At 42.3% G+C, this 26,098-nt stretch overlaps 1 protein-coding gene across 1 annotated transcript in view; it reads left to right on the top strand.

Annotated features, from left to right (window-relative positions):
• Positions 1–386: 386 nt before the first annotated feature.
• GDA (guanine deaminase) overlaps positions 387–26,098 on the top strand; it is a 108,829-nt gene continuing 83,117 nt past the window's right edge. The window contains exon 1 of the mRNA XM_006894384.1: positions 387–596. Within this exon, the coding sequence (XP_006894446.1) occupies positions 474–596 (123 nt within the window). The 5' untranslated portion in view covers positions 387–473. The remainder of the gene's footprint in view (positions 597–26,098) is intronic.

The raw sequence follows: 26,098 nt of genomic DNA, 5'->3' as shown, positions 1-26,098 counted from the left end.
CCTCTGAGCTTGCCAATTAGGGAACAGGAGAGGGCTGGAAAAGAGAGGCAAAAACAAATTCCGAGTCGACGTCAACGTACAGGGCTAGAACCTTGGGCTTTTCAAGTGCCTGTCTTCTTTACTTCCTCTGGGTGGGTGACGGAGGCAGGGCGAGCTAAAAGAGCAGCAACGTGAGCAGTGATTTTTGGAAATTTAAAGAGTTAACACATCAAAAACTAAGGCGGAGAGGAGAGAAAGACCGCACCCTAAGGGGGCGCAGAGCCAACTCCAGGGAGAGGAATCCTATTGGCATTTAGGAGGCAGGGAGCCAGCCCCTGGGCGCGGCCTGCAGGGGGCAGGCGATTGCCGGGAGGCAGGGCAGGACCTACGGTGAGGGTTTCGCAGCATCCCATCCACAGCCGCGTCTTGCTGCGCCTCCGCCAGGTGCGCCCTCCTCGCCGGCCGACCCAGCGCGCGCTACACTCCCAGCCCACATGTGCGCTTCCAGGATGCCGCCCTTGGCGCACATCTTCCGGGGGACATTTGTCCACTCCACCTGGACCAATCCCATGGAGGTGCTGCGAGATCACCTCCTCGGAGTGAGCGACAGTGGCAAAGTAAGTGGGTGAGGCTTCCTGCGCGCGGGGCGGCGGGCAGTGGGCGCACACAGGGTGCGCGCTGCGCCGGGAGCTCGCCCAGAGGAGCTCGCCTGCGGCCCCGGAGTTGAACTTGAGCTTTGGGCGTTCCTGGAACGCGAGGAGAACTCTGGTTCTGGTTCGTGGCTTGGCTCTCAGGTGTTCTCGGAAGCTGGGAGCAATTTAACACTCACAGCTGCGACTGGATCGACAGCTGTCCGAGCTGCCCAGAATAGGGGAGCGAGGTTGTGCTTCCCACATCTTAAGAGATCGATGATAAAACCAGTTGCTTGCTTCATTCATGTTTCCTTTCCTAGAGTCTGGCACAGTGCCTAGCGCAGGGTTGGTGGTTTGTAAATTTGGGTGAATTTATTGTGAAGGAAATAACAGTGGAGGGAGTCATTATCAAAGCCTTTTAGAAAAAGCCAACAAATAATCCACCTCATCTTTCAATAGTAGTAAGGATTCAGGGTCAACCACTTGTAATAAATACTAGAAAAGATAGTCCAAAAACCATTCTGTCTCCCCCTTCACATTCTCCTGTCCCCTCCTCTACCCGTCGGTTTGTCTGTCTCTTGAGTACACACCATAGCCATTTTCACCAAAGCAAGGAGTTCCCTGTTAAGGTTCCAAATGCCTTCTATGAGGGGATCATTTGCACATCCTTTTCCACAAAATCAAGATTTCTTCAGATAACTTGATGTCGAATATTTACTGTTCCATACACACAGATGGTGATTTTACCTGCCCTAGCCTGGCCTCTGAAGCATTTTTAGAAGAAAGAAACAATAATATGGAGATGGAAAAATGTATTGAAATAATAATAACAATATGGAGATGGGATATTGCTGAGCTGTTTCTGACAGTTTGACACGGGAAATTGCACAATACTGTATGTGATTTGTCAGGTTGAAGATTTCACTTCCTGACTAAAGATGCCAACAGTGACAGTTTTGAATCGTGACTTATGTTTGGTGGAGGGGTAACTAAAATGTAGGAGCCCTGGTTGCAAAGTAGTTGAAATGTTCAGGTGCTAACATAACATGGAGATCTGAGGTTTGAACTCACCAACTCTTTCCTGGGAGGAGGATGTAGTAGTCAGTTTTCTTTCAGATCTGCAGCCTGGGAAATCTTGTGGAGCAATTCTGCTCTGTCCCACAGGGTCACTCTGAATTGATAGAGGCCAGTACATTTGGTTTGGTTCTTTGTTAACTAAACCTTGCTGAGTACATGTGTGTTTATGTGCTTTTAAAAGATTCTATTTGTGCATATTAGGAAACCTGCAGTTGTGTTTCCAAGGTGATAAAACTCTTGGTGCTTTCCGAAATGGGGAGATGCCAATTAACCCGGAAATTGATGAACAGAGGAGTTTGGGGGTGGATTCCTAAGCTTATGCCAAATCTCAGAAAGCAGGGAAACAGACTGCTAACCCAGTGAGTGATGAGAGGTAGGTGTTAGCTTACCTGGAGCTGACACTGAGGTCCATTCCCTAATGCAGCACAGCCCTTCAGCCACATTTGACAGGAAAGAGTTTTTTTCTGGAGATGTGCATTTATGGGAGTTTTCCTTAGCTTTTAAAATCTGGTTCTCTAGAACTATTGCTTACATAGAATTCAAAGAAAGAAAAGTGTGTGTGTGTGTGTGTGTGTGTGTGTGTGTGTGTGAGGCCTAGATAATGACCATTGCATTGCAACAGATGAAGTTAAGAACAGTCTAAAAGGAATATGTGATTAGGCATTCCATGTACAACAACAGCCCAGAGTAAGAGATATATCATTGCAAAGAGGACTGAGGGGAGTGGGGAGGCAGGTAACTGTGCAACAATGAATGAATATTAAAAAACAAAACACCCCAAAACCACCCCTGTGAACTGGGGGAGGGCCAAGGGAGGGAGAGGGGGTAAAATATGCAACAATGAGTGAATGAAAATCCAACTTCTCTGTAAATGTTCATTAAAATAACAAGTAAAATAAAATTTTATTTTAAAATAGTATATACTAAGTGAAACACATAGTTCAACAAAGTCAGAGGACTTATTAAAGCAAGGATAATAAGGGTTGGGGAAATTCCTTCTTCTAATTTACTTCTTATCTTGGGCCTACAGGACAAGGACAGGCCAGATTACACCAGTCCTGGTGATGTGTGAGGGCCAGATGGTGCATCTGCCAAAATATTTTTCTTCATATGGTAGGGTAGTAGTTAACACTAGTAATAACTCTAAAGGAAACAAGTACGAATAAGAAAAACAAGAGAAAATGCAGGCATTAAGTAGAGATGGGGGTATATTTAAAGACGGAATTACCTTTCTTCAGGTACCTTCAAAGATGCATTCACATTTGCTCAGCCTGTTATCAGAGTTGTCAACTCTTGGGCTCCCCCAACCCCCACCCCTAATCCTTTTCCCACGTCTAGAATGAGGATGGCACAAAACTGGCCAGTGTTTTGTTTGTGCTGTGAAGGGTCATGTTGAGTCTGACCAGATTCGAGTGCACCTAGCAACTAACACCGTCTAGAATTTTAATGGGGAGAGTCACAGGTGCGCAAGTGAGTGGGAAACTGACTTTATCCCAGGGAGAAAAGTGAAGAAAGGAAGTTATTTCTCCAAAAAAATTTACCTTTTCTGAAAGTTCAACTTTTGCTGTAGAAGAATAGCAATGTCTTGAACATGCAATTCAGTTGTTGAGTCAAGATCTCTATTCCTAAATAGGGAGCAATCTGAGGTAATAAATTTAGAAAACATGCCATTCTCCCACAGATGAAATTAACTGGAAATTGAATACAAAGGTGAAGTAATTACATACCTTAGATTTACAGTGTGACACTCCCTAATTGGTGAATTAGTAGGTGAACATAATATTCTCTCTACTGACCTTGTGGAGTAAGGAGCTGCGCTGACAACCCAAAGGCAGGTGGTTCAAATCCACCAGCTACTCTGAGGGAGAAAGATAGGCAATCTCCTGTACAATTTACAGCCCCTGAAAATCTGCTTGAGGGTCAGCTGTGCTGACTTAATGGCACTTATTAACAACTTGTTGAAAGACGATTGACTCCTGACTGTGTGTAAAGGGAGGGCTTGTTACACCTATTTAGATACTTGATTGCCTTTATTTGAAATAGGAAATTTCTCATTTTTGAGTCTAACATTGTAAAGTCCAGTGTTTATAAAGGAAAACAGTTTTTAATAGGTGATAAATAGAACAATACACAGGGTTACATTTTTCTTGAGCTCCTAAAGCTGTTCTCAAACCTTGACACGCTGGGCAGAAGAGGCACTTGCTAAGATGTAATGGCCCATGACCACAACAACAGCAGCACGTTGTGTCGTGGAATTGGTTGTGTGTGGTTTACGGGCCCTTTTCTCCATTTCAAGTCTAGCCCTGGGGAAGCCTTTCAGAGAGGTGGGACACGACTGCTCTCCCTCCACCTTCTGTACCTCATCATTCATTCCAGGTAGCTTCGTTTTGTCTCAAAGAATGGTAATGACTCCTGTTGTTACTGTGAGGTGTCATCAAGTCGAGTACAACTCATAGCTACCCAATGAACTAAAGATCTGAACCCTGTTCTATCTTATGCCATCCTCAAGAGCCCACTGTGGCAGTCACCACATCAGTCTACCTGGTGAGGGTCTTCCTCTCCTTCACCAACCCTCCACCCTTCCCAGCACCATGTCCTTCTGTGAGGAATAGCTCCTCCTAGCAACATGCCCAAAGTATGTGAGGTGAAGCCTCATCATTCTTGTCTCCAAAGACAACTTTGGCTGCACCCTCTCTAAGACATAGTTGTTTGTTCTTTTGGCCATCCATGGGATGTTCAGTGTTCTTCTCAACATCACAGCTCAAAGGCATCAATTCTTCTTCTGTCATCCTTATTCATGGTCCAGTTTTCAGATGCATAACAAGTGATCACAAAGACTATGGCCTGAATCAGACTCACTTTAGTCCTCAAACTGACATCACTACTCCTCAATAATTAGGAGAGGTCCCTAACTGCAGATTTTTTCAGTGCAATGCCTCTCCTTATTTCCTGACTGCTAGTTAAGGGTGATAATTGTGGATCCAAGCAAGATGAAGTTGTTGACAGTTTCAATCTCTCCTCCATCCATCATGATGTTGCCCATTAATCCAGTTGTAAGAATCTTTGTTTCCTTGGCATTGAGATACAATTCATACTGAAGGCTGCATTCTTTGATCTTCTGAAACAAGTGCTTCAAGTCCTCCTTACTTTTATTTAGTAAGTGAGGTAAGTGATAGGATAAGATACACACACACACACACACACACACACACACACAAGACCCTGTAACATGACTATTATTTAAATATATGCTCCTATATCCAGAGCTAAAGAAGAAGACATGGAGATTTTATTATTATTATTTTTTTTACGAAATCTTGCAGTCAGAAATTGACAGAACATGCAATCAAGATGCATTAGTTATAATTGGCGACTGGAATTCAAAAGTAGGAAATGGTGAAGAAGGGATAGTGTTTGGAAAATATGGTTAGAAATGAGGCTGGAAAGAGGATGATTGAATTTTGTATTTACAATGATTTATTCATTGCAAATACCTTTTTTTAAAAGACACAAATGATGACTTTACACATGGATCTCACTTAATGGGCTGCATAGGAATCAGATTGACTACATTTGTGTGAGAAATCACTGGAGCGGGTCAATATCGGCAGTCAAAACTACGCCAGGGGCAGATTGTGGGTCAAATTAATCAATTACTCATATGCAAGTTCATATTGAGGCTGAAGAAAATGAAAACAAGTCTACAGGAAATAAGATATGATCTTGAATCGATTCTATCTAAATTTCAAGATCATCTTGGGAATAGGTTTGAGACACGGAACACCAGTGATCGAAGATCAGATAAGTCGTGGGATGATATCATCCATGAAGAAAGCAAAAGGTCATAAAAAAACCCAAAAAACAAAGGAGAAAGAAAAAAATAAAAATGGATGTCAGAAGAGACTAAAAATTGCATTAGTGCACTGAGAAGCCAAGTGGTAATGACCGAGCACTTTTAACTCACCAAAGTTTATTAAAATTTGTGTTACTAGAAAGAGATATTCTTTGGTCAACTTTATTACCATTGCACATTTTTAATTCCAAGGTGGTTTATCTACTTAATTGACATCTAGCCACTTTAAAAAAGAAATAGATTATGTATTATTGATTTGAAAATATTTGTGAGGTACTGTATTTCACATATGAATAAAGTACTTGATGTTTCTCATAGATTAAAAGGGCCAGGTTAAATGTAAAGATTCACGTAGATACCTTGTGGTCTTGAATGCACAGTTACCCAGACACAAGAGGAAGAGAGAACTCACTCTGGAGTTAGTGCCTTGAGGTGGCATTGGCTGGTGGTAAGTGATTAACATGCTTGACCTCTAACCAAAAGGTCAGAGGTTCACACCTGCCCACAAGAACCTCAGAAGAAAGGCCTGGTGACCAAGATCCAAACCCAGTGAGCAAAAACACTATGCAGCCTAATCCGTGACGCAGATGGGATTGCCTTGCATCAAGGTAAGCTGGGCCACTGATTTTCTCTTCCCTGTGGCTCAGCTTTCAGCTGAACAATTAGAAAGATTGCGAAGTGAAGAAAGAGTCCTCCAGTGTGTAACATATTGGGTTGCTAACGGAAAGGTCAGCAGTTTAAAACCACTAGCTGCTCCTTAGAGAAAGATGGACATTTTCCTCCTGTAAGGATTTACAGAACAGATCCTCAGAACAGAGCAGGGAAACACTGCATGGTTCAAAATCAGGAATGGAGTGCGTCAGGCCTGCATCCTGTCCCCATAACTTTTCAATCTATATGATTTAATTTCCTTATAAAAAATCAGTTGACTACAGTATATGAACAGATACTTCACCAAAGAAGACATTCAGATGGCAAACAAACTCATGAAGAAATGTTAAAAATCGCTAGCTCTAAGAGAGATGCATATCAAAACAACTATGAGATATTTCACCCTAGTAAGAATGGGAAAATTTAACAGAGTGGCAAACAACAATTGCTGGTGAGGTTGTGGAGAAACTGGAACCCTTTATTCACTGTTGGGAGTGTAAAATGGCGCAGCCACTATGGAAGGCAGTGTGGTGTTTTCTCAAAAAGTAGAAAAGAGAAATACCATTTGACCCAGCAATTCCACTACTGGAAATATACCCTAAAGAAATCAGAACTGCCACCCAAGTAGGTATATGCTCACCCATGTTTATATAATCTGTGTTGTTCACAATAGCAAAGAGATGAAAAAAAATTCAAATTGTTTCAACAAACGAATGCATAGAGAAGCTGTGGTATAGTCACAATGGAATACTATGCAGCACTGAAAAACAAGGGACTAATGAAATATTATACAGAATGAGTGACCCTGGAAGACATTTTGCTGGGTGAAATACCTCAGTCATAAAAAGACAAATACTGCCTAATGCCACTGTTATAAAACAGGACAGATATGGGGATTTGGGGGAAACTAAGAAAAGAGAGGGTAAATTATGTACATTGCACGGAAACAGATGAGGAATAGAATTGCTTGAAAGGAATATATAAATAGGTATTATTTGCATGACAACAGTCCAGAATAAGAGCTGCATAGTAAAGTGGACTTGGGACGGGGCAGGGATTGTACAACAATGAAAGAATTTTTTTCAAAGAGAAAAGAGAACTGGAGGGGGCAGGAAAGAAAATGTACAACAGTCAATGAATGGAAAACAAAACAATTACAGTTCCATAATCAACACTTAACACCAGTAGTCAGGAGATCAAAAGACAAATTGCATTGGGAAAATCTGCTGTCAGGGACCTCTCTAGAGTACTGAGAAGCAACGACGTCAGTCTAAAGGTGTGCCTTCACGATTACTTGCTATGTATCAGAGAGCTGGACAATAACTAAGAATGACAGAAGAAGAATCAATTCCTTCGAATTGTGGTGTTGAAGAGTCATGAACATACATACTATGGACTTCCAAGAAAGCAAATAGGTCTGTCTTGGACAGGGTGAAACCAAGTTTTTCCTTGGAAGCTAGGATTTTGAAGCTCTGTCTCACATATGACATCATGCTTGGAAGGGTGGAGGGACACCATAGAAGAGGAAAACCCCAGATGAGATGGATTGATATAGTAACTAGGGCAATGGGGGTAGGTGTGTCAGAGTCAGTGAGACTGGCTCAGGATAGGACAGGCTTCAGAACTGTGGTATACGGGAGGTGACTTGAGGGTACATAATAACAATGACAAGGATTTACCTCAGAAAACTGATAGAGGGTTGCTAAGAGTTAGAACCAATTTGATGGCAGTTGATAAGGAGAACAACAGTCCTTAAAATAACCAATTATATAAGATCAAAAAGACAGCTTTGACAAGGGCAAAGCCCAGAGGGAAGGGGAAAAGTAGGGTAAAAGGATTCGTGGAAATGAGAATTACAGGGAGGAGATGGAAGGATGCAATTATCTTGTGGGTATTTGTAATTAATGTTGTAAAACAAAATGTGCATGAAACAAAATATGTATGAATGGTTGGATGGAAAACCAATTTTTTTTTGTAAACTTTAACTCCAAAAACAATTTAAAAATTAATAATTTAATTTTTACACATACCATGTTCATTGTTCTTTCAGTCTCTCTGCCATCAGCAAAACCCTAATTCTTGGTCACTGCAGCATTTTTTGTATTTCCTCATGGTGGCCCTTAGATAATCCACGTGGTATAGGACGAAGCCATGGCCGGGGTGGACGGTGCACAGAGGAGAGAGGTGGCTGAACTGCAGCCTCACCACTTTACCACACATGTGATGGAGCCACCAGAACAGAAGGCTGTATCTGAGGAGAAAGAGTTGCCACTTTGCAGATGGCATTGGCTCTCTTACTGTCCAGTTTCTCGATTACTCTTCACAAAGCTCCTAGAAAGTAGATTGTTTCCTACTTATAGATGAGAAAGTCAGGACTCAAAAAAATCATGCATGTAAAACATGATGGGAGTTCAAGGGGGGGGAAGGGTGGAAGCAGAGGGGTGAAGATGAGTAGGGGTGAAACCACAGGGTTGCACAGTTTGGTGGGTGGGTGGGAGGGAAGGAAATAGGAAGGATCCAGGTGAAAAGACAGGGTAATGATAGGCAAGGTCCAATAGTGATTACTTTTGTAAAACACAATGCATGAGAATGATAGTATGGAATGCAATGTGAATGAAAAATAGTGTGAAACACAAAGTAAATGAGCTTTGTAAGCAAACCAATTTTTAAAATGTGAAAAAAAACCCCATGTAGCAGAAATTAAAAATCATGCAACGGGAGGTGGCGGTGGGGCTGGGTTCAGAATAAAGATCTGACCGATGCCACAGGTCCTGTTCTTGTTCTGTAGTGTACATAGAACAAAGGCAGGCTGATAGTGAGCCTTCTGATCAGCTCATCACTAGATACCATGCTGAAGAAAACGAGTAAACTCTGCCCTGCCCCCATGAAGTTAATACTTCTGTGATTTGTTCATAGCAGCTCCCTGTGATCTGTCAGGGAGCTCTCTGGTGGCCTGGGTGTGTGGTGCGTAGGTGTGGTGCTCTAGGATGTTGTGCAGCTCACCCAATGGCCACATCAGCCCCAGAAATCCCATGGAAGCTTGTTATGGTTTGCAGGGAGCTTGAGGACTTTTAAAAGTGCTGTAGTTTAGAGGAAGTGATTGGAGAGGGAGTGTTATAGCGCAGTGATTAAGATAACCGCTCCTAGGAACGCATCTCTTACCTCTTGGTAGTTGCTGAGTCAATTCCAGCTCCTGGCAGCCCAATGAATCGCAAAATAAACCTCAGCTCCAAAGGGTTTTCTTGGCTGAAATCTTGGTAGAATGGATCACCAGGCCCTTCTTGGAGGGCGCTGCTGGGTGGGTTTGAATCACCAGCCTTCTGGTGTGGAGTTGAGTGCTGACCATTTGCTATCCACACTCCTCACACCCACACTCCTCACACCCACGCTCCTCACACCCACGCTCCTCACACTCACACTCCTCACACTCACACTCATCACACCCACACTCCTCACACCCACACTCCTCACACTCACACTCCTCACACTCACGCTCCTCACACTCACACTCCTCACACTCACACTCATCACACCCACACTCCTCACACTCACACTCATCACACCCACACTCCTCACACCCACGCTCCTCACACCCACACTCCTCACACCCACACTCCTCACACTCACACTCCTCACACTCACACTCCTCACACTCACACTCCTCACACTCACGCTTCTCACACTCACGCTCCTCACACCCACGCTCCTCACACCCACACTCCTCACACCCACACTCCTCACACCCACACTCCTCACACTCACGCTCCTTGCTGTGAGTCAGAACGGTTAATGTGTAAAAGTTAGAATTCTGAGACACACTTAAAATAAGATCTTATAAAAATGTAATTAATGAAAAGAGTAATACACCTTTTAGTTAATTAAATGATTAATTAAGGGACATTATTGTTGTTGTTGTTGTTATGTGCCGTCGAGTCGTTTGCGACTCATAGCGACCCTATGCACAACAGCCCTAAACCCTGCTCTATCCTGTGCCAATCGCACCGCCTCTAACCCACCCATCCCGAGTACCCCAGTCATTGAATCAATCCATCTCATAGAGGGTCTTCCCCTCCTGCGCTGTCCCTCCACCCTCCCAAGCATGATGTCCCTCTCCAAGGACCTGTCTCTCCTTGCAACGTGTCCAAAGTATGTCAGATGAACCCCCAGAATCCTTGCCTCCAAGGAGTAGCCTGGTTTAACCCTCTCTAGGATGAATCTGTTTGTTTTCTTGTCTGTCCATGGTACATTCAATATTCTTTTCTCCAGCACCACAGCTCAAAGGCATCAATTCTCCTTCTATCCTCCCTAGTCATTGTCCAACTCTCTTTTGCAAGTGATTGCAAAGACCATGGCCTGTATCAGGCAGACCTTTGTCTCCAAAGAGACACCGTTGCTCTTGAGTACTTTAGAGAGGTCCCTAACAGCAGACTTTCCCATCGCAATACGTTTTTTGATTTCCTGGCTACTGGTGCCAAGAGTGTTGACTGTGGAGCCGAGCAAACTGAAGCTGTGAACAATCTCAATCACTTTGCCATCCATCCTGATGCTACCGATTGGTCCAGTGGTGAGAATCTTTGTCTTCTTGACATTGAGCCTCAGTCCATATTGAAGGCTGCAGTCCTTGACCCTCTGCAGTAAGTGCATGAGGTCCTCCTCAGTTTCAGCAAGCAGGGTTGTGTCATATGCATAACGCAGATTGTTGATAGATCTTCCACCACTCCTAACTCCACGCGTCTCCTCATAGAGTCCAGCGTCTCGGATAATCTGCTCTGCATACAGGTTGAAAAGGTATGGAGATAGGACACATCCCTGGCATACACCCTTCCTAATTTTGAACCATTCAGTGTTGCCCTGCTCTGTTCTGACGACGGCCTCTTGGTCCAAGTATAGGTTTCACATTAGCATGATTAAATGTTCTGGGATTTCCATTCTTCTCAGAGTCAGCCACAGTTTGTTATGATCCATGCAGTGACATTATTAAGCAAATGTTAATTTAAATACTAGAACCTGATGATTTTTTTTCCTCTTTTTCTTTTTTAGAACCTGATTTTTAAGAAGTAAATTTCACATACAAACCATTCTCTTATATCACATTTAATTCTTGGGATGGTTTGATTCAGGATGATAAACTCATTGACACAAAGCGCTTTGATGACAACATTAATTACATTTACAATAATACAAACCTTTGTTGAGCACTTGCTAGACCCTGTGCCCAATGTTTCTGCATATATCATGTCAGTAATCAGAGAGCTAGACAATAAATAAGGATCACAGAAGAAGAATTGATGCTTTTGAGTTATGGTGCTGGATAAAGAGCACTGACTGTCCCATGGACTGCCAAAAAACCAAGCAAATGTATCTTGAAAAAAGTGCAGCCAGAGTGCTCCTTGCAGGCAAAGATGGCAAAGTTGCTTTCATACTTCAGACATGTGATTAGATAAGATTGTTCCTTGGAAAGCTATATTTCATGTTTGGAAAGGTGGAGGGTCAAGAGTCCCCAATGAGATGGAATGACCCAGTGACTTTGACAATGGGCTGTTCTGTGTCAGAGATGATGAGGATGGCACAGAATAGGGCAGGGTTCAGATCTGTTGTTCACAGGGTCACAATAAATAGTACTTGACTCCATGGCACTTACCAACAACAATGAGGCTAAAAACTCTGATCTTTATTTAATAGATTAAAAAAACAATTGAGTACATGGAAATTGAGATATTTATTTCTCTTAAAGCCATAATAGGAACCCTGGTAGCATAACAGTTGAGTACTCAGCTGTTAACCAGAAGGTTGGTAGTTCAAGCACATCTGGTAATCTACTTCCATAAAGACTACAACTTAGTAAACTGTGTGGGGTCTTTCTACTGTGTTACCCACTGTGAGTTGGAGTGGGCATGATGGTATATAAGAACAACACCATCATGTTAACTCTTTGCTTTGGGATCTTATTCAAATAGCTGCAATACAGATAGTGTTCCCACTTACATAGTTAATATGACTTCAATTCCCAAGATTAAAGATAAAGAGAATGCATTTCTTCTGATCGTTTTCTACGATTGAGTGACATTAAACATTGTCTCCTGAAAGATACTGCTGCATGCAAATCATTGTTTCCTGTCTTCCAAAAGATGCCATCCTTTTTCTAAGATATTAAACTCGAAAGGATAATTTACTTGAACTTCTGATTGAGATCTGCTTTTCAAAACCATTTTGACTGTTGGAGTTGGTGTCTTCTGTTATCCCCGTGCCCCCTCCCCAACCACATGCTATTATGTGAAACTAATTCATTCTAAATACCTTGATGGCATCTTTTCCTATAATTGCCCTACTCAGGTTGGGCATCACCATCAGGCCTGTGTCTGTGGTCACAAATACTGGTCTCAACCTGCTTTTGACTTCTAACACTTATTTAGACAGTATGAACCTCCCTCAGTAAACCACACCTTTTCAACTCAATGTGTTATTCTTATTTTTTGACAAGCTAGTGATGCATGAAGCGCTTTCCCATTCTTTTTTAATCTCTAAAAATGAGTAAGGTAAATGTAATTTAAAGTGAGTTTTTCCAGGCTTGCATGAAATGGTCTGAAGCCAAACCCACAAGCTACTGTCGAGTCTGCCGTGACTCATGGAGCCTATGTGAGAGGAGAACTGTGCTCCCCAAGGTGAGGAGAGCTGTGCTCCCCAGGATGTTTGTAGTGTGTTACTGTTCTTTTCTATCTCTCAAAAGAGCGTGGCCTTTGAGCCTTAGACTAAGGGTAAAGGCCTGCTCGAGGGTGTGGCTTTAAAATCAATAATGAGGCCTGGGTTTGTGGGCTGGCCTGGGGCCTGGGGCCTTGGAGTCTCCCTCCACTCTAGGAGCTGGATGGCTAGCTAGCATCTTGATGGTAGTCTCGTCTTGATGGCAGTTATGTAAGGGAAGTTTCTGGGGTCATGTTTGTTGTGCCTTACTGTTATTTTCCCCCCTCAAAAGTAGGTGGCCCTTGGGCCTTAGACTAAGGGTGGAGGCCTGCTCAGCGATGTGGATTTAAAATCTTGTAGGGCCAAATTTGCTAATTTTAGAATGAATATTCTTTAAAGGAATCAATCATTTGTCTATTTGCTGTACTGAATAACTTGGAGTTGCTGTGATGCTGAACACTGTTCCACAGTCTTGTCAAATACCATAATGGTTACCCATTATGTACAATGTCTGGATGAGCTTCCAGATTGATTCATGTTGGGAAGCAAGAGTGGCATCCACTTCCTAAACTAGAAACTCTACAAACTCTCTTATAAATGTGCAGAAATGATGTTAATTATACAACAGAGTTCAGGTCATTTGTGCAAAGCTTACTCTGAGTCAGATTTGACTTGACAACACTTAACCACTGCTAAATGAGACGAGTGCTATTATGTCTGAAGGAAAATTCTTCCACTTTGCACATCACTCTTTGTCAATGTGCTATAAGAAGTAACATGGGTTTGCTGTGATGTTGAACCTTGTGCCATGGGGATATCAAATACCAGAATGGTTTCCCATTGTGGACAGTGTTTGGTGGAGCTCCCAGTTGTGAAACAGGTTTGGAAGCAGGAGTGGCATCCACTTCCTAAACCACGACTCTGGGAATTCTATGAACTTGGAGAAATAACGATAGCTATGGAAAGGCATTAGGCCTTTTGTTCATAGAGTCACTATGAGTTGACCTTGATGTCTATCAGCAACAACATCTATTATCTACATCTATCATCGCTATCTCTATCATATTGCTATCTCTCTATATCTATATATCTATATCTATCTATAGTGAGAGATTGATTGAGATTTAAAGATTCTCACCACTGAGCCAATTGGCACCACCATGCTGTCTTTTTTATGTGTTCATTTTGCCAAAATATAATTTTCTTTTTCATTTTAGTTGGGATTTTGTTTGCCTTCATCCCTTTTCATTTTCTATTAAGCATTCAAGATTGATTCTGTGTGTAAACTACTTAGCTTTTTTATTAATGATCTTATGCTGAAAGTGTCCTTTTGTGACTGACTGAAGTCACTCTGTTGTCTAGCTTGTTTTATCGCTTCCTGCTTTTATCCTTACTCTTCATTCTTCCTCCATCTGCTGGGTGAATCTGAATTTCCTTTCAAGGCTCATTTCAAGTGTCCACCTGTCTTCTCTTCACTGGCAGAGTGAGAACTGACTCCCTTGAGCTTTTCTGTGCTTTCTTCTGGCTCCTACTTGATCTCATCCATCTCCCCATAACCTAATCTTGAGGGCAGGGACTCTCCCTCCACACCCCCCAGTACATGCTGGCACTTCGATGAATATTTATAAGATAAATGGTGATTGGACTTTTCTTTTTTTCCCCCATAAGGAAGAAAAGTTCACTTTAGGAGTCAGCAAAATCTACAGCTGGCTAAAAATAACTTCTAAATAATCAATTGTGTGATTAAGAACTCTGGGCTTTTCTAATCTAGATACTTGATACAAACTATTTGGCCACTGGGGAGCTGTGATTAGCTTCATGTCCTGGTGAGTAATTAAGAACTCTGGAAGAGTAGATTTTAATTAGAACTTTGAAACCTCAGAACGTTCTCAAAAGCCTTTAACTCAGACCATGCTGTAGCTTGGGATAATACATATTAGAAAGACCCTTTACTTCCTTGGGTTTTGTATTGTGCTTTAGTTCTTCATAAAATGGTAATTTACTTTAAATGTTGCTCGTAAATTGCCACTTACAATTTTCAGTCCTGGAACATGGTAGCCTCTTAATAAATAATAACTCTTATTATTCTCAGATTTCTCATACTCTTTTGCATAATGCCTTTGCACAAAGTAGGAATTCAAGAAATTCTTTTGAATGAAAGAATTAATAGAATGGATAAATACTCTTTGTATACCATCTCACACACTTTGGGTAACATTTCTTTTATACACAGATAGTCCTGAACAGGGTAGACATGACATTTATGGCTAGTGGTAAGACATCCACATGAAGGGTGCAACAGAAGAAGTAACATTGTAATACTTTCTGCACAAGGGGAAATCATTCTGTAGTATTTTACCTGCAAGGTGTTTTTCTTCTGATCAATGTCTGGGGTCTTATATAAACTTTCACCCTTTTTAGAAGTGCAACACACAGAAGCCAGTCTGAGCCCCCAGCTCAGTGCGGACATGAATCTCCTCACCTTTCAGCATTGCGTGGACTCAGTAGGCTGGTGGAGCCAGTAAGCTTAAAGTTAAAACTGATGCATTGTTTGAGTTGAAATCAACTCATAGCTGCCCCTCCAGCAGGTTTTCAGAGGTTGTAAATCACGCAAGAAGAGATTGCCCATCTTTCTCCCAGGAGGGACAGCTGGTGGATTCGAACCTCCTGTCTTTGGGTTAGTGAAATTCTTTATCACACAGCAAGCAGAACTCTCCTTAAAAGGATGATGGTGGTGTTGCTGTGTGCTGTCAAGTTGGAACTGTCCCAGAGCTGAGCCTCCAGCAGGCTTTCAGAAGCAATTAATTGCATAGGAGGAAATTGTCTGTTCTTATCCTGCTGAGCAACTGGTGGATTTGTACCGTGTGCCTCTGGGATTGCAGCACAGCTTCTTACCAATTAACAATGAGGACTTCAAGGTGCTGTAGATAAAACGATGAGCAAAAGAGAGTGAGAGAGTTCCTGACTTATTTGCATAATTAATTTTCATTTCTGGAACAGTCCTCTGCAGAATATACCATATCCGGGTAAAGTAGACACTGAAGGAGGTCAATTAGGGGCCTGTCACACAGAAGATGTTGTTAAAAATGCAGATTCTGATTCAGTGTCTCTAAGGGAGGTCTTGTGGCCTCGCGGATAAGGAGTTGGGCTAGTGGGTAGAGAGTTTGAATCCACTAGCTGCCCCGTGGGAGGAAGAGGGGCTATGGTCTCTGAAAACCTGGGCAGTCAGCTGCGTGTGGATTTCAATTGGACAGCATTGAGTTTGAGTGTTTTGCTTGGTGGTTTTGGTTTTTTATTTGTTTTTTTAAGGTGGAAGAGCAAATTCTTTGTTGGGTTAGAATCAGAACAGCATTTACAGCCCTGTTTCAGTAGAGGTGAAAGCTGGTTGGTAACGCTAATGGACAGAAATAGATTTGTGAGACCCTTATGAGGAGAATGTCGGTGAGGGTAGGAGAGGGGTTGGACGTGGAGGAAGAGAGAGAAGCTGACCTCCGGGTTTCTGACTCTTATGACTGATGAGTGTGAAGTCACTGAATTAGGGAGCAAAGGAAGAGATCCAGCAGATGCCAAGGTCTGGTTCAGGTGTGCCAGGTTGAGATGGTTTTGGCACAACCACGTGAAGACGTCAATTAGATAACTCATACATATGAAGCGCAGCGAAAATATCTGAGCAGGAAATACATAATGGGAGCAAGAAATTAAAATAAATTATATTTAAATAGTTAATGATACTAAAATAATGAGCAAGAGAGAAACCCTGGTAGCCTAATGGTTAGGCACTTTGCTGCCAAGCAGGAAAGTTGATGGTTTAAGCCACACAGCAGCTCCGTGGGAGAGAGACCTGCCTATCTGCTTCTGTAAAGAGCACGGCTAAGAAAATCCTACCGGGTATTTTTACTTTGGCACATGGGGTTGCTGCAAGTCAGAACTGGCTCAATAACTCTCAGTAACAAACAGTAGGGGGAGACCAGGATGGGAAGAGAGTACAAGAAAAGGCACAGGAGGAGAAAGACGATGTGAAAGGTCTGGGGGGAACCACAGGAGGATGTGGCCCCAGAGGAAATGGAAGCGGAGCCCTCAAGGTGGGACAGGGGGCAGGTCCCCAAGGCACTGAGAAGCTATGGAGTACTAGACAATGCCCGCTGGACTTAGCCAGCAAAGTTTTTTTGTTGACTATGTTTGGGTGGGAGAGATCAAATGAGAACTGGCTTAATGTTTGAGTCTTTGGATAGGTAGAAGATAAGTAATGTCAATATTAGTGATAGCTAACCCTTCTGAGAGAATATGCAATGTTTTCATTGTATGGAAAAAGAGAATCGAACTGCAATATACAAACAAGTTACAAATTTTCCTCAAATCTTGTTTACAGATTTCTATATAAATGTTTGTACTCAATAACTCCTGAGTTATAGCGCTTGAGCTTCCCTCTGGTCATCAAATACTGGGAGTTGGTTTTTGTAGCTTTTCACTTTCAGGCACGTCAGTGTACATGATCACACTACTGACTCAAAAGTCACTTTTGAGTGACTTCCTGTTGCTACATTCACCCTGTGATGTTTCCCTGGCTCTCTCACAGTGTGTAGTGACACACTTCTCTCCACGTGCATTTCAAAAGTTATGCAAATACATTGGTGTTGCTAGGGTTTAAATATTTTATTTGCATGATGCCAATCATATGTTTTCTTGAAGTTAAGGTATAATCCAGGTTGAAGGCTTTGATCTTTTTTAGTATTTTAAATCTTCTTTACATTCATCAAGAAAGGTTGTGTCTTCTGCACAAAATGGTCTTTTCCCAGTCTTGATGCTATAATCCTCAAATAATTTGTTCAGCCATTGAATCTGGAGAAGGTTGGGCAGTCCCTTCATTTTGTGATTTACTGCCTCTGAAAAGCCTCTGGAGGATCAGTGAAGGGTCAGTTTCAACTCAGTACACAAACAAACAGCATACAGGTGTGGAGAGAGGATATGACCCTGGTACACTCCTTTCCTGATTATGAACCGAGTAATATCTCCATGTTCTGTTCAAATGGCTGATTCATGGTTGATGTACAGGTTTTGCATGAACACTGTTAAACTCCTTGGGAAGCATTTTTGGACTTCTGCCTTCTCCAAGACACGTGGGGAAATCCCCACCTCCTCCTTCCCTCCAGGGTAGATGACTGTACAAAGAAGGTTTAATCCAGCTGAGAACAACCGCATATAAATGACTCACATTAGGAAAGGAAGCTGCAAACTTTCTATGTATGAATGGAGTCTTGGACAATCATTCTTCTTTTTTCTGTCCAGACAATCAGCTGGGGAAAAGGAGGAAAAAAAACAAAGTTTATGCTAGATTTGTGTCAGTTGAAATCATAGCCAGGAATATTGTATACTCTAGGCAGGATTAGGAAATATAAGATCATTGAGTGAGAAGACAGTAAGAAGAAAAGAACAATTTTTACTACATAAACAATTGCACATCAGTGTGTATTTTTCCCATGTCTTTAGACATCTCCATCTTTCATCCATACTAAGATGTGCTTATACCCCCATTTCTCCCTCTGTATACATCTTACTCATTTTTATTCTCAAAAAGATACTGTCCTCACTGATTTCCTGCTTCTTTGCATTATAGTGTTGCTATGAGTCATACTTGACTGACTGGTATACCTACCAACAACAGTGGTTAGGGAGTTGCACGGCTAATGGTTTGAATCCACCAGCTGCTCCACAGGAGAAAGATGGGCAATCTCCTTTTGTGATTTTCAGTCTCTGAAAACCCACCAGAGGGTTAGCTGTGAATCAGTTCTGATTCATTCAATTCATTTTGCCAGTGTGGCCCTCGGAAACATGACGTTCTCTGTCTCCTGTATGTACACCAACTTTACTTCCTTCATGAGAAAGTGAACTTCTGAAAGGCAAGGATTATTTCTTACACATTTACCTGGATCCTTACCAGGCTGGTGACATGACAGCCATTAAACAATAATGAGCTGTGTCCTCCCAAGGATGTGTGGTTGTTTCTGTTGTGGAAGGTCATAAGACTCACAATCCCAGCCACTCCAGCTGATCATTCAAGCACCTTATTGGGAGATTAAATACAGTTATGCTTCTCCAGAAATGTTACCAATTCACTCATCTGCTGCTCATTGGTTTGTTTATTCTGCTTCTGAGCCATTCTATGGTGACTCCCTTAATTAACAGCAAGCTTTATTTTTCCATTCGTGAAATATTAATAATGACTTCTGGTGTTGTTTTGGTTGGCTTAAATAAAATACTAGCCTTGTATTATTCATGGAGGCATAAATTGTAGGAGTCCATCACTGTGGAACAGAAGAAACACCTGTGCTTACAATCTACTCAGAGACACACAGATACTGAACATGAGAGAGTCAAGATGGCGCCAGGAAGAGGGAGCACCGGACTATGATCTTGTCTTAAACATGGATGCCTTTGGGCCTTTTTAAGCCCCATTTACATGGTATTTTAAATAGAAATAAATTTTGAGTTATAAAAGAAAAAAAATGTAAGCAATATGTGTTAACTTGAATTGGCTCTGGAGTCCCTGGATGGTGCAAATGGCTAAATGCTCAGCTGCTGACCTGAAGGTTTCTGGTTCCAGTGCAGCCAAAAGTATCCTGAAAGACAGTCCCAGCATCTGGAGAAATCAGTCCTTAAAAGTCCTGCGGAGCGCAGTTCTGTTCTGATCTCACATGAGGTCTTCACGGACAGAAGCTGTCTTACTACTTTACTGGCTGGGAGGTTAAATGTTGCCTTTCTGAATATGGCAAGAGGTAGGCCAAGCGGGTTCGTTTTACATAACTTCCTGCCAAAGCCACTCATTTCTCCTCCTCCCCTCTCTGAGTGATGACTGCATTGCCACAGATACCAGCACTAGCTCCTGGGATGCACACGTGTATTTCACAGAGAAGCCTGGCAGGTATTTGCAATTTGGCAGAGTGGAGGAGCAGGGTGGAAGGTCAGGACCTAGCTGCAGGTTGGTGTGCAGACCCTGCCACTGCACCAGCTGGCGAGCCTACCTGACCCATCAGCGGCAGCACCCTGGTGCAGGGTCTTGATCTTGGTGTATAAGTGGTTTCTCAAAAGAGCAAAATTTTGCAGTGGAAACACCCCCCCAACAATGCTATAATGCTTTTGAACATTAAAGGGCAAGTGAAGGTAGCTGACTATGAAGACAGTTTCATTTGTCTTGGTTTGCTGTTGCAAAAACCTTGTCGAGACTGCGATTATGTGTTGGTCTCCTATTATCCCTAGTGCCTGACACATTCACTTACTCACTGCTGTTGTGTCAGTTCCAATTCATAGCGACGAACTACAGGGTTTCTTGTGCTGTAAGCAGTAAGCAGTTTGAACCCACCAGCTGCTCCATGGGAGAAAAATGGACAATCATCTCCTCTTGTGCCATTTACTGCCTCTGAAAATCCACTGGATGGTCAGCTATGAGCCAGTTCTGACAACATGGTACACAATAACAACAACACATCATAACTGGAGGAGACAGCCTCATTCCGAGGAGCTGCTGGTGGATTTGAACTGCTAGCGCTGTGCAGAACTTGGTCAGCAGCTCAGCATGCTATAGACTACGCCACCAGGCCTCCCAGTGCTTGGTACGTCACCTGAGAAGTAGAACACGCTCAACAAATATTTGAGAATGATAAGTAAGAAAGTAATTAGTTCTAGTAAAGGTAAATGTATCTTAATCATGCACCAGGCAGTAATCTTAAGGTCTTTACTTATATTAACTCAATTAATGATTGCAACAACTCTGTGAATTAAGTGCTGGTGTATCTCCATTTTGCAGGTGAGGAAACTGAATCACTGTCAGGTTGAATGGCTTGTTCAAGGACTGGTAGAACTAGGATTTAGATTCATGGAGTCTCATTCTCAAGTATGTACTTTCAACCATTTTGGAAGAAATTAATTACTATACTGTTTACTGGTGCTCAGTTATTTGGCAGTATATGAGAACTTTTGGATAGAGAGGCCAGTTTCTGTTACAAATTTGGGATTTGCTTTTGGTTTTTATATCTTTTTTTTTAATTTTTTTTTATTATTTTTGATTATTTTGTGTGCGTGTACTGTCAAATCAGATCTGACTGGTACAGGAGGATATTGCGCCTCCTTCTCCGGCAGAGCATCTGGTGGATTCGAACCGTGTTTCTCTGGGATTGCGTTTTTATATCTTTTTTTAAAAAAATAATAACAATTTCTTTTAATTGTGATTTTAACAAAAGTTTACAGAAAAGTTAGGCTTTCACTCATTCCTTGTTGCACATTTATCCCCTCTCCTTCCATTTTCCCTCCCTCAGTTCACTTTTTAAAAAAATATTCATTCATTGTTGCACAATTACCTTCCCTACCACCCCCCAGTTTTCTTTGCAATGTGCCTCTTATTCTGGGCTGTTGTTGTAGTACATATAATGCCTAATCATACACTTCTTTTAAACAATGCTTTCCTTCATTTGTTCCAATGCAATATTCCATATCTATCCATAAAAATAGGGGTGTTTTTTTAAAAATTAATTTTAATGAAAGTTTACAGAGACTTTGGATTTCCATTCGTTCATTTTTGCACTTTTCTCCCTGCCCAATTTTGCCCCTAGTTCACTCTTCTCTTTGAAAAGTAATAGAAAAATTCTTTCATTGTTATATAATCCTTCCCCCCAAGTCCACTCCACTATGCAGCCTTCGTTCTGGACTCCTGTCATGACAATAATACCTAATCATGTATCCCTTTTGAACAGTTTTCTCCCTCATCTGTTTCAATGTAGTATTTATACATTTTTTATCCCATCTTTCTCAGTCTCCCCCAAACCCCGATGTCGGGTCTGTTTTACAACAGTGCCACTATGCAATATTTGTCCTTTCGTGACTGAGATATATCACTTAGCATAATGTCCTTCAGGGTCACTCATTTTGAATAATGGTTTTTATATCTTACCAAACCAAACAACCTAAGGCATCCTGGTGATTTCCCAGTCTCCCTTCTAAAGCAGTTTTGTGTTTCTGCCAAGCTGACTGACTTGCCAGTTCTTATCAGTGGTGAGCAGCCCTGCTATGCTTCTGTGCACCAGAACTTGAGAACCGGAGTGGGGTGCAATAGTGTTTTTGGTTTTCTTTCTTTCTTTCTTTCTTTCTTTCTTTAAATTTTTACTGGTTTATCACAATAGTTTCTGAGAACAGGGAAAAGTGAACTGGCCCAGTGTGTGGCTGGGGTCCTCACAAGGGAGAATTTGTAAGGCCAGTACTTGAGATTGCTCTGGGTTTTTCTATCAGCTCCAGGAGCTGAATTTGTTGAGCTGAGCAGGCAGATCAAAGCCCGTATTATGTTGACCATGTGGAACTTAATATCAAGTCTATTTTGGAGCAACCAGGAAGAGAAATATAGACAAACAAGGAAAGAGGAAGTAGCAAGTCACAGGGAATATTTCTTGCTGGGCTCAGGTTTTATTTTTTAAATATCTATTCTCACCACTGGGCCAATTGGCAGCATCAGTATGGATGGTGAAGAGATTGAGATAGTTAACAGTTTTAGTTTACTTGGTTCCACAGTCAACACTCTTGGGACCAGCAGCCAGAAAATCAGGAGACCAATTGCATTGGGAAAGTCACCTGTGAGGGACCTCTCAAGAGTACTGAAGAGCAATGACGTCAGGCTGGAGAGTAAGGTGCTCCTGATCCAGGCTATAGTCTTCGCAATTATGTGCTATGCACATAATTGTTGGACAGTGAATAGGGGTGATAGAGAATTTATGCCTTTGAGCTGTGGTGCTGGAAAAGAGTGCTGAATATACCATGGGCTGCTAGGAGAACAAACAGGTTTGTCCTGGAGAGGGTGAAGCTGGAGTGCTCCTTGGAGTCAAGGATTCTGAAGCTTTGTCTGACATACTTTGGGCATGTTGCAAGGAGGGACTAGTCCTTGGAGAGGGACATCATGCTTGGGAGAGTGGAGGGATGGTGCAGGAGAGGAAGACCCTCTATGAGATGGATCGATTCTGTGAGTGGAGTGGTGGGAATGAGTGTGTTTGAGAAACCAAGATTGGCACAGGATAGAACAGCGTTTAGGGCTCTTGTACATAGGGTCGCTATGAGTCGCAAGCAACTTGATGGCACATAACAACAACAAAACAACAATTCTGGAAATAGGTATGCCTATTCAATATGTATGCTGAGCAAATTATTCAAGGACCTGGGCTCTATGAAGAGGACTGTGGCAACAGGGTTTGGAGGGAGACTCATCAATAACCTGTGTTATGCAGATGAAACTTGGTTGCTGAAAGTGAAGTGCTTTTGAAGCACTTGTTGCCAAAGATCAAAGAATACAGCCATCAATATGGATTGCATCTCAATGCCAAGACAACAAGGATTCTTTCTTCTGGGCTGATAGGCAACATCATGATAGATGGAGAAATGATTGACACTGTGAACAACTCCATTTTGCTTGGATCCACAATTAATGCCCCTGGGAATTTCCTGACCAGCACTCAGGAAATCAGGAGACATACTGCACTGAGAAAGTCAGCAGTTAGGGATCTCTCCAAATCATTGTGGAGCAATGATGTCGGTTTGAGGACTAAGGTGCATCTGATTCAGGCCATGATCTTTCTGGTCACTTGCTATGCACCTGAGAGCTGGACAATGAATAAGGATGACAGAAGAATTGGCTTCTTTGAGCTGTAGTTTTGAAGAAGAGTGCTGAACATCCTATGGGTCAAAAGAACAAACAGAGCCGGTGTTAGTGTAGCCAGAGTGCTTTTTGGAGGCAAGGATGGTGAGTTTTCACCTCACATCCTTCAGGAATGTTGCTAGGAGGGGCTATTCCTTGGAGAGGAACATGATGCTGGGAGAGGTGGAGGGTCAGTGAAGGAAAGGAAGACCCTCAGTCAGGTGGGTTGACACAGTGACTGCGCGCTGGGCTCTTGTGTGCCAAGAAGTATGAAAATGGCATAGGATAGGACAGGGTTCAGATCTATTGTTTATAGGGTCATACTCAACTCAATGGCACCTAACAACAACAACAACAACAACAACGACTTTGAAACTAAAACCATGACTTTAGTTCCTTTGATTGTGTGTTTTCTAGATGGTCATCCTAGTTTCTTTACCTGTTCATATTGGCTTTGTACATTTGCTTCACAAATCAAACCTTGGAATAACCATATCGGTGCAACTTAAATAAAATACCCCTTTGCTATTGAGTTAGTTGTGACTGAAACTCCCCATTGGGTTCCTGCGGCTGTAAATACTTATGGAAGGGTGTGAACTGCTGACTTACCAGTTTGTAGCCCACCCAAAAATTGCAGGTACTAAGTCTTGGGAGTTCTATTTAGCAGAAACAGGACCAAATTGCTGCCTTTATACCCTTAGCCAACTCTGTGCCAGCAGTCTGGTGGAATATAGGCTGGTGAGTTCATGCTAGAATTAGAAATTGAAACTCCTTGGTTCTCTGAGGAAACTAGGAATGGCTTTGTAGCAGAAAAACTAAAGCAAGATATTTTCCATTTTATCATATATAATAACAATAATAATATATTGAATATCCCATAAAAAGTGTTCTTAGTTTTACACAACAGGCTCCCTGTGACCAAAGAGAATGAAGAGTGAAATTGTCAACCAGACCAACAGAATAGTGCATAACACACACCTCCCCCCAGTGCGTAAAACCAGGGAATCTGATACCAGCTGCCATTTTCCGGTTGCCTTAAGAATGTAACAGGAAAGCTGGATTAGACCCACAGGTTTGACTAATGAAGGCTGTAATCATGAAAACACATAATTATCTCTGAGCTCTTGGTAGGAAGCAACTGCAGTAGCTTCTGGTGGCATTTGCACATATTAATGTTAAAGATATAATCCTGGTAGGCAAAAAACGAGTGTCTTCTAGAACTATATAAACGGTACAATGAGGAGCAGGGAGAGTACATAAAGACCACAAGGAAAACAAAACTCATTGTTCTCTTTCTACTAATACAGACCTTCATGCATTTTAACTGGATTTTTGTGAAGATGGGTTTTACAAATTGAAAAATGGGAAAAGATCCACTGGCCAAAAGTTGGCCTGAGTTATAGAAGGCATTCTATTTCATGAAGGAAAATGTGACCACAGGATGATGAGATTCTTTTGTGTACCTTTCTGCCTGACGTGTGAAGTGGGGATGGGAGGCTTGCTACTGCCTCACCAACCACCACACAGGTGTCTCTGTTGACGCCTTTCTTTGTATCTTTACATAAATTCCTTTTCTATCATGAGCACGTCGTGTCTCTCTAGTGGTCAAAGTGGCAAGGACATGCGGTTCAAGGCCACCAGCTGCTCTGCTGGAGAAGGATGGGCAATCTCCTCCCACTCAATTAACTGCCTCTGAAAATCTGCTGGAGGGTCAGCTATGGGTCGTTCCAACTCTATGGTACACAACAACAACAGCAACAGCAACAACAATAAGCATAGCATGCAGAAGGGGCTTCAAGTCCGTAGTTTTCACTATGTGACCTTTGCTTGGAAACTTCTTGAGGATAGAAAACCAAACACCAGTCTGTTAGCTTGCATACTGTGTGGCAAGCGTGCTGCTTTGGTGCTGAAAGCTGTGCCACCATTATTTCAACTATCAGGAGGCTCCCCATGTTGGACAGGCACAGCAGAGCCTCTGGGCTATGACAGTCTGTCCACTTCTGGAAGGACTGACTCTTGAAAACCCTCTGAGAACAGCACAGCCTGGTCTGACACAGCGCTAGCAGATGAACCAGCTCCTTTGCTTGCAAGGCCCTCAGAAAACAACTACTGAAGAGCTGCTTCCTTAAAGTGTTAGTTGTTGTTATGTGGCAAGTTGGAATTGACTCATAGCTGACACCTCAGCAGGCTTTCAGAGGCAGTATCTTGCACAGGAGGAACTAGTACATCCTTTGCCCCACAGAGCAGCTGCTGGATTCAAACCCCACACTTCTGACCTGGCAGCTCAGCTCCTTACCGCAAGGCCACTGGGGCTCCTCCTAAGAGGAGAGTTGATCTTTTTTTTTTATTAAATTTTATTAGTTTTAATGAACATTTATAGGGATTTTGGGTTTTCATTCCTTCATTGCTGCACCATTCCCTCTACCCTCCTCCCCAGTTTGTTCTTCTTCCCCGCCATCCGAATGTCTGTTTTAATTGTCCAGTTGCCACAGTGCTTGTCAAAGTCAGTTCTGATTAATCTCCTTTGCCAGTGTGTCCATTGCCATTCCCTATCACTCCTCC

Source organism: Elephantulus edwardii, unplaced genomic scaffold (assembly GCF_000299155.1).
Source record: "Elephantulus edwardii isolate Elephantulus edwardi_28Jun2011 unplaced genomic scaffold, EleEdw1.0 scaffold00141, whole genome shotgun sequence".
In the NCBI taxonomy this organism is placed as follows: Eukaryota; Metazoa; Chordata; class Mammalia; order Macroscelidea; family Macroscelididae; genus Elephantulus; species Elephantulus edwardii.
This window is presented reverse-complemented; position numbering and strand designations above follow the sequence as displayed.